The sequence below is a fragment of the Chrysochloris asiatica genome, unplaced genomic scaffold (assembly GCF_000296735.1).
Source record: "Chrysochloris asiatica unplaced genomic scaffold, ChrAsi1.0 scaffold00003, whole genome shotgun sequence".
Lineage (NCBI taxonomy): Eukaryota > Metazoa > Chordata > Mammalia > Afrosoricida > Chrysochloridae > Chrysochloris > Chrysochloris asiatica.
In genome coordinates, this window is record NW_006408521.1 from 1,009,568 (window position 1) to 1,024,037 (window position 14,470).

The following is a 14,470-nucleotide window of genomic DNA, read 5'->3' on the forward strand; positions in this document are numbered from 1 at the left end:
AGCAAAACACTTAACCATTGTGCTGGCAGGGATCTTTACTAGTTGGTAAATAATCACTGTCCCAAAGCTCAAGGATCTTCCCATGATTCATTAAATAAAGCATTATTCTTGGCAGCAGAGGAAGAAGTGCTCCAGGAGGCCAGTCTTAGGATGGTGACGGTGCCATTTTAGTTCTTAAACAGTCTGAATACTGTCCTCTTATAGTCACCATGACTACAGGCATCCCATCCATCACCTGAGTAGGAAAGACCATACCTATTCATCTTTCTGCCCAGCATAGTTCTCAGTATTATGATTAGCTTAGAAGACACAAGACTTTCAAATAACACTGTCATTTCTTCAATACAGAAAATGCTTCCATGTGGACAAAAGAGTTCCCATTGTTTCCATATAAAATAATTAGAAAGAATGTGCATAAACAAGAGGGGGAGAGAATCCAACCAATGTAAGTAAACGGTATATGGATGGGCAGGCAGCATTTAAGCGCATAGGCATTGCCTTTCAGAAGGTGATCTGATAGGGCCTGAAGCACCACCTGGTAAGGACACTATCCAAAACTGAGACTGGCAAGTTGTCAGGGCCATTCCTAACTGACATGCTCTGAGACTGTCCTTTAAGGCACTCGTTTTGTGTGGCTATCACTTCCTTTCCTATCTTCTACCAACCATTTGGAGATCAAGACTTTAGGTTCCATCTACAGCTCACCTGATCAAAAGACCAGAGCACCTTCAATCTTTGTGTAGAACGGTACAGTCTATGCTACATATCATGTATGTTGATCTCTTTCTCTCAAAAACAATTGGCCTGTTGAAAATCAAGGCCACGATCCATCCCATTAGAGCTCATATGAAAAGACCAATCACCTGGTTACTTTTTTCTGCTTGGTTATTCCTGTTAGAATCTGGAAAGTGGATATGACATCCAGTTTCTTCCATCACCTTTTTAATATTGTTACCACCTTTGCCAATTACATGAGAATGCTCTGTATGTGAAACATCCATCTTCAGGGTGACCCGGTTGCTCTATGCAGAAATAATGTATTATTTCTCAATGCATGAAAAGGAAAAAACAGCCCCACACACTTTTCTCTTAAGGGAAAAATGCTAACGAAAAGTGACCCAACAGGAAATCTCACAGATTGCCTAATAAAAATCATCTTACATTATAAATATTCAATTTCTATTTATATCACTTCGGCAATATGAAAAAATAAATTTTCATTTTAAGATACATTGTCACAAAACTTGAAAAGATAATTTTTTGAAAAGTAGGTCTAGCGTAGTGGTTACGAATCGGGCTGCGAACCTTAAGGTCAGCGGTTCGAAACTACCAGCCGCTTCGCAGGAGAAAGATGAGGCTTTCTACTCCTGTAAGGATTTACACCCTCGGAAACCCTGTACAGGGTCGCTATGGGTCGGAACTGACTCGGCGGCACTTAACAACAACTTAACAAGGTCTAAAAAAACAGCCATAATTATAAATAAACTATTCATTTCATCATTAATAGACATTAATTATTCTTAAAACATGCAAGTAGCAAATGCAAACAAAATTACAAGACCAAAAACATGCAATGCTAGTGTTGCTGTTGTTATTAAGTGAGGCACTCATAATGACCCCGTATAGGGTTTCCAAGGAGTGGCTGGTGGGTTTGAACTGCCAGCCTGTGATTAGCAGTCCAGTGCTGATCCTACAGTAAGACTATGGAAAATTAAGTTAACAGAAAATTAGAAATAAAAATTCAGCTCAAAACTGTGACAAAGGATGAATTTGAAAGTGTCGGTTTCACAACTTCTATAAAATTTGACATCCAACTTTATAACGTAGATTATTCTTGTTCATTGGAAGAAGAGTGAGGAAAAGATCACAAAACATAGTCTCAAGCATTGAAAGGGTTTTGAAAGGGGTTTAAATGAGCCTATACATGGAGTTCTGGTGTAGCACTGTGGGCTAATGCATCAGACTGCAAAGTCATTCGAACTGCAAGGTTGGTGGTTCAAGCTCACCAGCTGCTCCTTGGAAACCCTACACAGGGTCACTATGGGTTGTAATCGACTCAACAGCACTTAATAACAACAATACAAAGCATAAGACTAGTCATATTAAACGGAAATATAAAACTTTAAGATATGGTGAATAAAAATATTGTGCTAATCTTAGAATCCATGAATCTAACTTTTGGAAATTTAGTGTTGTAGAACTGTAAAGACAGACATAAAATACATGAGAGAACTTCAAAAAGTTTGTGGAAAAACTGAGTTCAGAGATAATGGAATTTTTCCAGTAAGTTTTCTTGAAGCCCTTTTGTACAGGGATGATATTGGAAAACTTCAGTCTTGGGAAGGTAATATTCAAGAATCAAAATATAACAAGATGTCAGAACTATCAATAATTTTACTCTTTCTAATTTCTTAGTTTTTTACACCCATTAAATTCTTTGATTTTCAAACTCAGTTCTTCTAGTGTATCCTTTTAATTATTAAAAAAGAGACATCCTTTAAGAATAAAATTGTGAAATATTTAATAATTGGAAGGTAAGAGTGGAAAAAAAAGAGAGAAAAAATGTTAGAGATCATGCTAAAGAAATATTAGGTAGCATAACATGGTGGTTAAGAAAAGAAATCCTGATTTAAATCCCACGCCATAACTTACCAACTCTGGGATCCTGAGTAAATTATTTGATTATCACTAAACTGAATTGGTTAGACGACTAAACAGATTAATACTACAAAATATAAAGTGCTTAGCATACTGCCTGGTACATAATAAGTGTGTTGTTGTTGTTAAATGCTATTGAGTATATTCTGGCTCCTAGCAACCGCATAGGGTTTCCTGGACTGTACCCCTTGGTGAGAGCTGAAAGCCACATCTTTCTTGCATGGAGTGTCTGGTGGACTTGAATCACCAACCTTGTGTGTCATAGTCCAGTGCTTGTTTATCATACAGAGCCACCACACTCCCTATTATAAGTGCTTCAGAAGTGTTTATTAAAGAGACTAAGCCCTCCCTATAAGAAATCAGAATAATCTCAAATGAGTATATAACTGCACGTATCTAACTAAAATGCCTTTTAATTTTCTATACACATTTGCATATGGAAAGGGGTGCAAATGTTAAATCTCAAGCTGTATCACACACACATACACACACACACACCCCACATATACAATGCTATACAGAAGAGCATCCTAGTTTTCTACTAGCCTCAAAAAAGCAAATATGCTAAGTCTTGCCATCTCTATTGTTTACCTTGTAGCAATCAGGGCCAATACCTATTTCTGAAGATGGCATATATACACACATAGAGCACATCTATATATACATACATATATATCTATGTATGTATATACAGTGGTGGTTATATGCCATGGAGTCAGTTCCGACTCATAGCAATCCTGTACAGGGTTTCTGAAGCTGTAAATGTTTACGGGGGCAGAAAGTCTCATCTGTCTCCCACAGAACAGCTGGTAGTTTCGAACTGCTGACCTTGCGGTTTGGAGTCTGTTGGGTAACCACTACGCTACCAGAGCTCCTTTATATACACAAATATATAATTCAATATATTGTTCCATTATCTAGTATGTGAGAATAGATTCAATTTTTAAACAGTACTTTACATCCATTATAGAATCACATGCTTATTTCAAAAGCCACCATTACTGTATCCTGGTTTCTCTTTTCCAAATGCTTCTTTCACACCAGCATAAAGTAGCCGTTGCAGAGACAAGGTTCTGACATCTCAGAGTCCTTAACATTCACTTACTTTTGTGTCTAAGACAGACATGATCATTTCCTTGGCTTCTTTAACATCTTCTTTTTTTCCAGAAACCTTAATATGGGGATCTATAAGAAAATCAGAAACAATGCACTTACATAAACTCTCAAATTCTTGACTTTTAAATTAATGCCACAATACAAGACAAAGGATTACATCATTCAATATTTAGTTCATTACAGGCCTGTTATCATTGTAGTAAAACAGGAAGATGGAAAATACCCATATTATATCTGTGGCTTTGTCCTGTTGGAAACTGGCAAAAGCACTTCCCTGCTTATATTTAAGTGCCATATAATTACGCCACTTAATTATTTTCTGACAAATGAGATATGTATATGTTTCACTTATTAACTAAGCTCTTTCTAACGTTTCAGACCCTGTTCAAAGGATTTAAATGTATCAACTCAACCCATCCACTGCAGAGCTCTAGCAGTTTATAGAGTAACCAAGCCTTAGGGAAGTCCAGTAACTTGCCCCAGAAAACCACTCAGAGGCATGGCCATTATAATTTATATCTTCCAAATCTACACAGCCACACTTTCAATCACATGATGATTTCATTTATATTACAAGTTAAAGGAGAGGTGTGTGTCTTACTTTTGTTGTTGTTGTTAAGTGCCATTGAGTCAGTTTTCTGACCCATAGAGACCCTGTATAGGGCTTCGGGAGAGTGACTGGTGAGATTGAACCGCCGACCTTGCAGTTCAAATGGCTTTGCAGTCTGGCACATTAACCCACTGAGCCATACCAGGACTCTGTCTTACTTTTAGGAATATTTAATTTAGTATATATTCAAAATTAATACTGAGTGGCTAATATATGCTACATTTATTGTTCATTACTGCTGCTAAAGCTTATAAAGAAAATAATTCCTTCATTCAACAAATATTTTCTGGATATTCACTAGGCCCCAAGCACTGTTTGTTCTAGGTGCTGGGAGGGGAAGACACAGATTACAAATCTATGTTGATAATGTGCTTACAGAAATGAAATGTACAAGCAGATAGTAATGAACCAAATAAGTAATCTAGTATATGAGAATATGAATGTTCTAAAGACAGAAAAAGAATCAGGGGTAAGGGGGTGATAGGGGAATATAAGGCCTCACTGAGAAAGTGAGGAATCTGAGTAAAGACTTAAAAAGCTGAGGTAGTTGGCCAAACTGGAATCTTCAAGGCAGAGGAAGACACTGGGGAAAAGCCCCAGAGTCGGTAGGCATGGTTTCAATTCTCTCTTTCATCAGATTTTAAGGTTGCCGCAAGAATCTAGCTGTCCTATTCTCCTATATGGCAGCCTAATGCAGACCAAGACCATTCTGGACAAGCAGAAAGGGCTATGTAGCTGGTGTTCAGTGCCACTGAGTTAAACCTGACTCAAAACCACCCTGTACAAGGTTTCTAAAGAGCAGCTGGTAAGCTTTAACTGCTGACCTTGTGGTTAAAACCGACCTTGCAGTCCGGTGCACTCGTCCACAGTGCCACACCACACCTTAGTAATAAAGCTGAACACCATCAAGGTCACTGATTATTAAGAACATTGGTAATCTGTGCATTTATGGAGCACCAACAATGTGTTGAGTTCTGCGTATCGGGTCCATAAGAGAGTTTGCCAGTGCTTACTGATTACCTTTCACAAGTAAGAAGCCGTTCTGCTTTAGTCCTGTGCCATCAAATCGGTTCTGACTCACAGTGACTCTGTATAGGGTTTCTGAGAAGCAGCTGGTGGGTGTGAACTGCTTATCTTGAGGTTAGCAGTCCAGTGCTTATCCTACACACCAGGACTCCTTTAACTCTTCTAAATCACCTGGCACACACTTAGCACTAAGATCTCATCATCTTGGAGTCCAGTCAAAGATCAATACTAGCACATGATATTCTTGTATAATTGGGCAAGGAAAAACAGAGTAAAAAAGAATGGTGAGTGGAGGAAGAGAGGGAAAGAGGGAGGGAAGGAAAGGAAGAATGAAAGAGGAAGGCAACTATTTTCGGAAAGTCTGGTGTTGATGCTGTAAGATAATCTAACACCAAGGTACTTCTAACGCCAAGGTTGATGGTTCAAACTTAGATACTCCTCAGAAACCCTTTAGAGCGCTGCTATGAGTAAGAACCAACTCCACAGCACTTGCAACAACAAAAACCGTCTCTTGGTTAGGATGGTAAAATCATGGTGAGCAGCAGTGCAGGAGCTTCTGAGTTCAGGAGTGCCTCACTGATCTCCAGCCTTCTAGAAGGGAGGCATTCCAGCAGCTATGTTTGTTTCAGTCAGTACCATCACCTCCAATCTCCACCCCACCCCACGCTGTCTCTCCTAGGGCAGCTCTTGGCTTCAGACACTTCGTTCTTTAATTCTCCCTGACACTTGCCCTGTCTCATGGGGATTTGTGAAGATCAAAGTCCCTAAGATTGGTGAACACTTTCTGCAATGTTTCAGATGTTGCTGTTGTTACATGCCATTGAGTCAGTTTTGACTCTTAGCAACCCTGTATAGGATGTGTGAGGAGCAGCTGGTGAGTTTGAACCAGTGACCTTGTGGTTCAGTCTAATGCTTATCCTACAGCACCACACCATAACCCCAATGGTTCAGTATCAGGAACTATAAAGTAAGGCGATTCCCCAACATCACATGGCATGTGCGCACTCACTGCCCGCCTCCCAATGCATCTTGACGACAACTATCTTGCCACTGTGATACTCGAGTCAAATTTCACAATTACGTAAACAAAATGCTTCATCACTATTTCTTCTTACATTCATTATAACTCCCCAAGGCAGTATTTACACGTAGAGCTGTCTACAGTCAACATTTCCGTTTCAGCTATCCTCAAATTTGGTTGGAATTACTGGAGGTTGACACTGACGATAAACTATACTGAAAACACTCAGTACTACAATGGGTGATCAGAATCCAGTGTTACTCAAAACATTCCTGCTCATCAAACTCCCTTGTAACACATGTTAAAAGACCGGCATCTGGGCCTCAAGGACCTTGGAATTGGCAACATTTTACAGGCTTTCCAAGTGATTCTTCAATCAAGTATGTTTAGAGAACAATAGATTAGACATAACAAATTCTGTTACAATCTCTAAAGAAGTCTAAGATATATGACATCAAGTGTTTCTACAGAACTAAAATTTACTCTACAGAACTAAAATTTACTTTTCTCATAAACTATGTAATTGAGTAGCATGATTAATCTGAAGATCTATTACACTTTACATATCTGTTGTTGTTTTAAGTGCCATCAAAGCAGTTCCAACTCAGAACACCCCATACAGGGTTTCCAAGGAGCAGCTGGTGGGTTTGAACCGCCAACCTTGTGCTTGGCAGTCCAGTGCTTGTCCTACCGGGAGTCCATTTACAGATTAGGCAATCACATTAATATTCCTATGCATCTGTAGGAAGGAGCTCTGGTAGCGTAGTGGTTATGAATCGGGCTGCGAACCTTAAGGTCAGCGGTTCAAAACTACAAGCCGCTCCGCGGGAGAAAGATGAGACTTTCTATTCCCGTAGGATTTACACCCTCAGAAACCCTGTACAGAGTCACTATGGGTCGGAACCGACTCGACGGCACTTAACAACAACAACATGCTTCTGTAGAGGGGCACTGAAGCTTAAATGTAATTTAACAAAGAATCTGAGTTTCCATCATCCTTTGTATTAACCGAATATACACAAAACAGAGCAAAAACTTACTTTATTTTAAGGTTAAAGGGCACCATCTAGTGGCCACAAATAAAAATTCTCAAAGGACACACAAATCACTCACAGACACCAACAAGTAACATCACACTGTCTCCAGGACTGGATCAGGACTTGTTTTGAAAATGCTTTCTATTTAGATAATCACATCTCATAAGGACAGAAAATTCTGATTTAGATTGCCTCGTTAACCCTTGCTTAGAAGGTATGTACGGGATGTGTACTCTTATTCCAAGGTGAACTTAATTTGCCCTCATTAAATTTACTTTAAAAAGAATAATCATTACTATATAGTCAGCCCTTAAGCTCCCTATCTTATTTGGTTTTGAAAGTGGGACAGCTCCAAGCAAGTGGTAGACAATCAATAAACCACTGTTGACTGGACTGGCGGCTTCCATACTACAAGAAATTGTCAAGTACAGAGGGAGGTGATGGACACCAATGAGAAGAGCTGAAACCTATATACAAGGTAACTATGTCCCACATACATAGTCTGGTTTCAAATCTTCAGATCCCAGTAAAATCTAAATCAATGAGTTGATTCTCACTCACAGGGTTTCTGAGACTGTACATCTCTTCATTAGAGAAAACAGATTCATCTTTCTCCCACAGAGCAGCTAGTGGGTTTGAACTGCCAACCTTGCAGTTAACAGGCCAACGTTTATCCTACAATACCATCAAGGTGCAGTACCTCTATACAGAAAGCTATCAGAAATTCAGAGTCCCATCATATTGTAAATGGATACCATGCTCTGCTGCTAACAGTCAACTCACACACATCTCAGAAGAAAGGCCACGTGATCTACTTCTGAAAAGCAAGCCACTGAAAACCCCAGGGTACACATTTCAACTCTGACACCCAGGGGTGTTCATGACTTAGAAGTGTCTCCATAGCAACTGCCTGTCAGACATTCATTCACAGTTCTGGTCTTTAGATGCCTGAACGACCCATTTGTTCAGCTGTCTCTACTGGATCAGTAAATAACATCATGATAAATCATTCTGATAACATCATGATAAATCATTCTGATAGAGAGAAGACAAAGACCAGGTGATAATCCATCCAGAGAGAAGACAAAGACCAGGTGATAATCCATCCTTCACTGAATAATATCAAACTGCCTAGGTATGAGTGTGAAATGGGTATTTTACATGTGTAAACTACAAAAAAAAAAAGCTTAAGCTTCGAACAAAAAGTCTTATGACTTCCATATGGAAATCCATACATAAGGATTTGATAAGGTAAAAATTGTTTTCGTGACAACACCTGCTAAAAACTGTATTTTCAATAAAAATAAATTTTTGAAGAGACTTAGGACATTTATAAGAACATAAGTGAAGTTCAGTTATGGTTTGAAACATTATGTCTTGATACTTTGGCCTCTGTTATTGTTAGGTGTTATGAAATCCATTACAACACACAGTGACCCCACGCACAACAGAATTAAATACTGCCGGGCCTGTGCATCGTCACATTTGTAATGTTTGAGCCCAATGCTGCTGGCATTGTGTCAATCCATCTCCTTAGGGGTCTTCCTCTTTACCAAAATGATGTCCTTCTCCAGAGACTGGTTACTCCTGATGGCATGTCTATCAAGTATAAGAGACTAAGTCTCACCACTCTTGCTTCCAAAGCGCATTCTGGCTGTACTTCTACCAAAACTGATTTCTTTGTTCTTCCAGTAGTCCCTAGTAGACTTAACATTCTCCTCTTAACACCATAATTCAAATTCATTGATTCTTCTCTGGTTTTCTTATTCACTGTGCAATTTTTACATGCATATGAGGCAACTGAAAATACCATGGCTTGCTTGAGTCAAAAACACCTTAATTCTCAAACTGTTATCTTTGTTGTTCTTTAACACTTTAAATAGGTCTAATGTGTATTAGCAGATCTGCCTAATACAATACATCATTTGATTTCTTAACTGTTGCTTCCATGAGTGCTGATTGTGGATCCAAGTGAAATGAAGTCTTTGACAACTTCAATCTTTTTTGATTTATCATGATGTTATTTACTGATCCAGTAGTGAGGATCTTTGTTTTCTTTACAATGAGGTGGGATTCATACAAAAAGCTGTAGTCTTTGACTCTGTTGTTGTTGCTGAGTCCCTTGGAGTCGGTTCCGACTCACAGCGACACTGCACAGGGTTTCTGAGGCTGCAAATCTTTATGGGAGCAGAAAGCCTCATCTTTCTCCTGCGGAACAGCTGGTAGTTTCAAACTGCCAACTTTGAGGATTAGTCAGTATTTTAAGTCCTTGTTTTCAGCAAGCAAGGTTGTATCATTTGCATATCACAGGTTACTAATGAGTCTACCTCCAATCCTGATGCCATGTTCTTCATATAATCCAGCTTCTCAAATTATTTGCATAGCATACAGACTGTGGTATACACCTTTTCTGATTATAAACCATTCAGTGTCCCCTTGTTCTAACAACTGCCTCTTGGTCTGTGTACTGGTTCCTCATATAGTGTTCTGGAATACCATTCTTCACAATGTTATCCATAATTTGTTATGGTCTACATAGTCTTAGTAAAGCACAAGCAAACATCTTTCTGATATTCTCTGCTTTTTGCCAAGATTCATCTGACATCAGCAATGCTACCCCACATTCCACATCTTCTTGAATTTCTGACAGTTCCTGGTCGATGTACTGTTGCAGTCATTTTTTGAGCTATCTTCCGCAAAATTTTACTTGCGTATGACATTAAGATACTGCTTGATGATTTCCACATTCTGCTTGGTGACCTCTCTTTGGAAAAGCCACAAATATGGATCTCTTCCAATCAGTTGGCATGATGCTATCTTCCGAATTTCATGGTCTAGATGAGTGAGCACTTCCAGTGCCGTGTCAATTTGTTTAAAGATTTCAATCTATATTCTATAAATTCCTGGAGCCTTGTTTTTTACCAACACCGTCAGTGCAGCTTAAATGTTTTCCTTTTGTGCCACTGATTTTTGATCATATGCTATCTCTTGAATATCAACCAATACTTTTTGATACTATGACTCTGTGTATTTGTTCCATCTTCTCTTGATGCTTTCTGCATCATTCAATATTTTGCCTGTTTTACATTACAATTGTTTTTAAGTGCCATTGAGTTGATCTGACTCATAGCAACACTTCACTAGTGACTGGTGAGTTTGAGCCACTAACCTTGTGGTTATCAGTTCAGTGTTTATCTTACAGTACCACACCAGGACTCCCTTTTGCACAAAGAATTCTTCACTATTGAAAATCGAGGCTTGAATTTTTCCTTCGGTTCTTTCTGATTGAAAAATGCTGAGCGGGTTCTTCCCTTCTGATTGTCTAACTACAGGTCTTCGATTGAAAGTATATTTCATTATGATACTTGATTTTGTCTTCCAGAGCTGCCATTTGAAAATTTCTATTCAGCTCTTTTACTTTCCCGTTCTTCCCATTCACTTTAGTCTTTCTATGCTTGAGAACAAGTTTCAGAGTCTCTTTTAGCATCTACTTTGGTCTTTTCTTCCTTCCCTGTCTTTTAATAACCTTTTGATTTATTCCTATATGATGTTCTTGATGTCCTCCCACAACTCTCTGGTCTTTAGTCATTAGTGTCCAATGCATCAAATCTGTTCTTGAAGTGGTATCTAAATTAAGATAGGATATATTCAAGGTCAAATTTTGGCTCTCATGGATTTTTTTGGTTATGAACAACTGATGGTCTTTTCCACAGTCTGTCCCTGGCCCAGTTTTAGTTGATGATATGGAGTTGGGCATATTTTGTGCATATAAAGAACACTGTCAAACTGGATTGAAATCTGTGAGAGACCAGTGGGTAGATTTCGCTTGCTGTCAGTTCTGAATTCTTTTCACTTTTGTTTTAAGATTCTTTTTCTTTGTGAAGAGCCTTAACTTCTAGAACTATTTAACCAAGAAGGACTTCAGCCAGGGCCCTTGAGCCATGCATGTCAAATTATCTCCACCTTCCTCTGAAATCTCCTCCAGCCTCTGGGAAACACAGCAACAGCATGACAAGTAATTGCAAAGGAATATTGGTTGGTCGTTTTTTAAAACAACAACAAAAACATAAGGAAGCTTGTGTTTAGACTTTTTTAAAGACAATATATTTGTATGCGAAGGCTATTATCTAATGGCATTGCCAGACTGAAATCACAAAGGGGAATGCTAGGAATAGCAAGTTGACATCACACAGCATGTACTACATTTAATGACTTTGACTACAGTCAGTTACTGATTCTCTTTCGTGTTGTGGTGAGAAGATTCCAGTGAAAATACTAAGTTCTGAATCCCAAATTATCCATACACAACAAGCTCTGTCACCTCGCAGCTTCTGAATCTTTGGAATATACTTTCTTCAAAAAAGGGCAGTTTGGCTAGATTTTTCCTGTGCTTATATATGTGTGTGTGTTTGTATGTATATGTATAAATATAGTATTATGAGGTTCCCACATCAAGCTGACTTGATAATTTTACTTTCAAATTTTTTGTTGTCTCTGCAGAGGTAAGCATAAAGGTGTCTAAAACAGCTGTCTGCTTTGTGTGGAGGAAGACCAGCAGCCTGTGAGTAAGTTTTGTGGATGGATCCACAACTGGCTTTAGAGATGGCTGGCACGGGCTTTCCCTTTGTTTTCCACACTCTAAGAATGTGCAGTTTCGTAACAAAGTAGACGAAACGCATGTTAACTCCACTGGCATTTCCTGAATAACGTGCTTTTCGGCATGAAACAAATGTGTTGACAGCCCGTATGGAGATGGGATTCTATTTCAAACCCAAGTTTGAGCCATGGCACAGCTCAGAATTATGGGCCATCCCATCTATCTGCTCTTTTGATCAATTTTCCTTTAGAGGTTGGCAAATCACGAACAGCAAAAGTGAATTCAGCTTACAGTTAATGGCCACGGTCCATATTTGTCTGTGAAATCAAAGTCCTCCCATGGTGTCATGAAAGATAAACCTTCCCTTTTAAATAAAAACTTTATATGGGTCAAATAACATAACAAGATCACATTTTTTTAAAAAATTGAAGATATATATACTTTATCGAAAGACAGAAAATACCTGAGCTGAATCATTAAACCTGACTGGAAGTGATTTTAAAAGAACGAAACAGGATAATAGGGAGGCAATGTATTACATAGCCAGTAATATGTATTCCAGATTTTTACAAGGAGTGCTCTTGGACAACAAGAATTCCAATATACTGAGTTACAATAAAACAGCAGAGAACATATTTGGAGAGGGGGTGAAAGATGACACTACTTTCAGAGCCCAAGTCATGCATGTTGTTGTTAGGTGCCATCGAGTCGGTACCAACTCATAGCGACCTTATGAACAACAGAACGAAACACTGACTGATCCTGGGCCAACCTCACTATGGTTGTCCACTGATGCCGCCACCTGGCCAATCCATCTTGCTAAGGGTCTTCCTCTTTTTCCCTGACCCTCCACGTTACCAAACATGATATCCTTTTCTAGTGACTGGTCCGTCCTGACAATATGTCTGAAGTATGAGAGACGAAGTTTGACCATCCTGGCCTCCAAGGAGCACTCTGGCTGCACCTCTTCCAACACAGACCAGTTGTTCTTTTGGCAGCCCATGGCACTTTCAATATTCTCCTCCAACACCATAACTCAAATGTGTCGATTCTTCTACGGTCTTTCTTGTTTACTGTCCAGCTTTTGCATGCAAATGAGGTTATTGAAAATATCATGGCTTGGGTCAGGCTCACCTTAGTCCTCAAGCTGACATCTTTGCTCTTCAACACTTTAAAAAGGTCTTGTGCGGCAGATTTGCCTAATGCAAGTCATTCATACTTAAAGCAAAATATTGGTGAGCAGCCATAGAGCGGCAGATGTTGTGGGAGAGAAAACAAACACCTAGCTTTTGTTGGTATTCCCTAAAATAGCTCTGTTGTTTTAAGATAAAACATAACATCATCCTTATGCACCATATTCTGAAAGAGAAAAAAATTACTAGCCAGCTAGTAAGAGAAGCAGAATAGACCGGAGGATGTACAAAAGTCAAGTTATCTGGAATTAAAATAACATAATCTTCATAAGTAAATGGCTCCCATCAGCATCCATAATCAGTCTACATACCATGATGTCCCAGGATAACTCCATTGGGCAGAATAATGGCTAATACTCAACAGAGAAACAGAGTATTCTGGACGTGAGAGTGATAAGACTAAATCAAAAGGAAGAAAGGAAGGCAATCGTCTCAAGAAGTGTTTCCTGTCAGCTGTCTGACAGTGATTGGAGGTGGTCATCTCCTCACTGCTAGGGAAATGTAGACTTGGTGGACAAGTTCATGCAGAGGGGCATCCACTGCCAGAATGGAACACTATGGAGTTTTACTCAAATAGGGAGAAAACAGCCAACAACTTGCGAAAACCTAATGCTAGCTGGAAGATAAGCAACAGCTTTGGTTGAGGGAACACCACTATTTTCAACAATGTTAAGTGCCATCGAGTTGGTTCTGACTCATAGTGACACTGTGTAGGGTTTCTGAGGAGCAGCTGGTGAATTTGAACCACTGACTTTGAGGTTCAAACGACCCTGAGGTCCAGTGCTTATCTCAAAGCACCACACCAGGACTCCATTTCCAACATCAGTACTAAAAGAGCTAAAAACCAGAATGATGAAGTGTTTTTCCCTGATCTTTCAACTTTAGAAGGAAATAAGGCATAAAATGGAATAGGTAAATCAAACACATGCCTTATCAGAGCTGTTTATTTAATCAGTTATAGGGACTCAGCAAAAACCTAGAAATAATCTTAGGGAAGAAGGAAATGCTAACAAAGTTTTAAGCAAAATCAAGGCGTGCCAGATGAAATAAGCAAGACCAGATGTTCTGAAGGAGTGTGAGAATTGAGAAAGGGTAAACTATCTTATCTTATAAATGCCTTATCTTATGCAAAGTAAACTGAACTCCAAGTATAATCACAGACTTGCTGTTTAGGTAGGAGAGCAGAAAAGTCCAATGCAAAGGAAAAATCTG

The 14,470-nt window shown here is 39.1% G+C and overlaps 1 protein-coding gene across 1 annotated transcript in view; it reads right to left on the bottom strand.

The window, feature by feature from the left end:
* The window catches only part of BICC1 (BicC family RNA binding protein 1), a 366,532-nt gene that overhangs the window by 48,280 nt on the left and 303,782 nt on the right, over positions 1–14,470 (bottom strand). Inside the window, exons 4-5 of the mRNA XM_006831098.1 lie at positions 3,764–3,843; positions 864–1,022 (exon numbers count right to left, since the gene is read on the bottom strand). Of these exons, the coding sequence (XP_006831161.1) occupies positions 864–1,022; positions 3,764–3,843 (239 nt within the window). The remainder of the gene's footprint in view (positions 1–863; positions 1,023–3,763; positions 3,844–14,470) is intronic.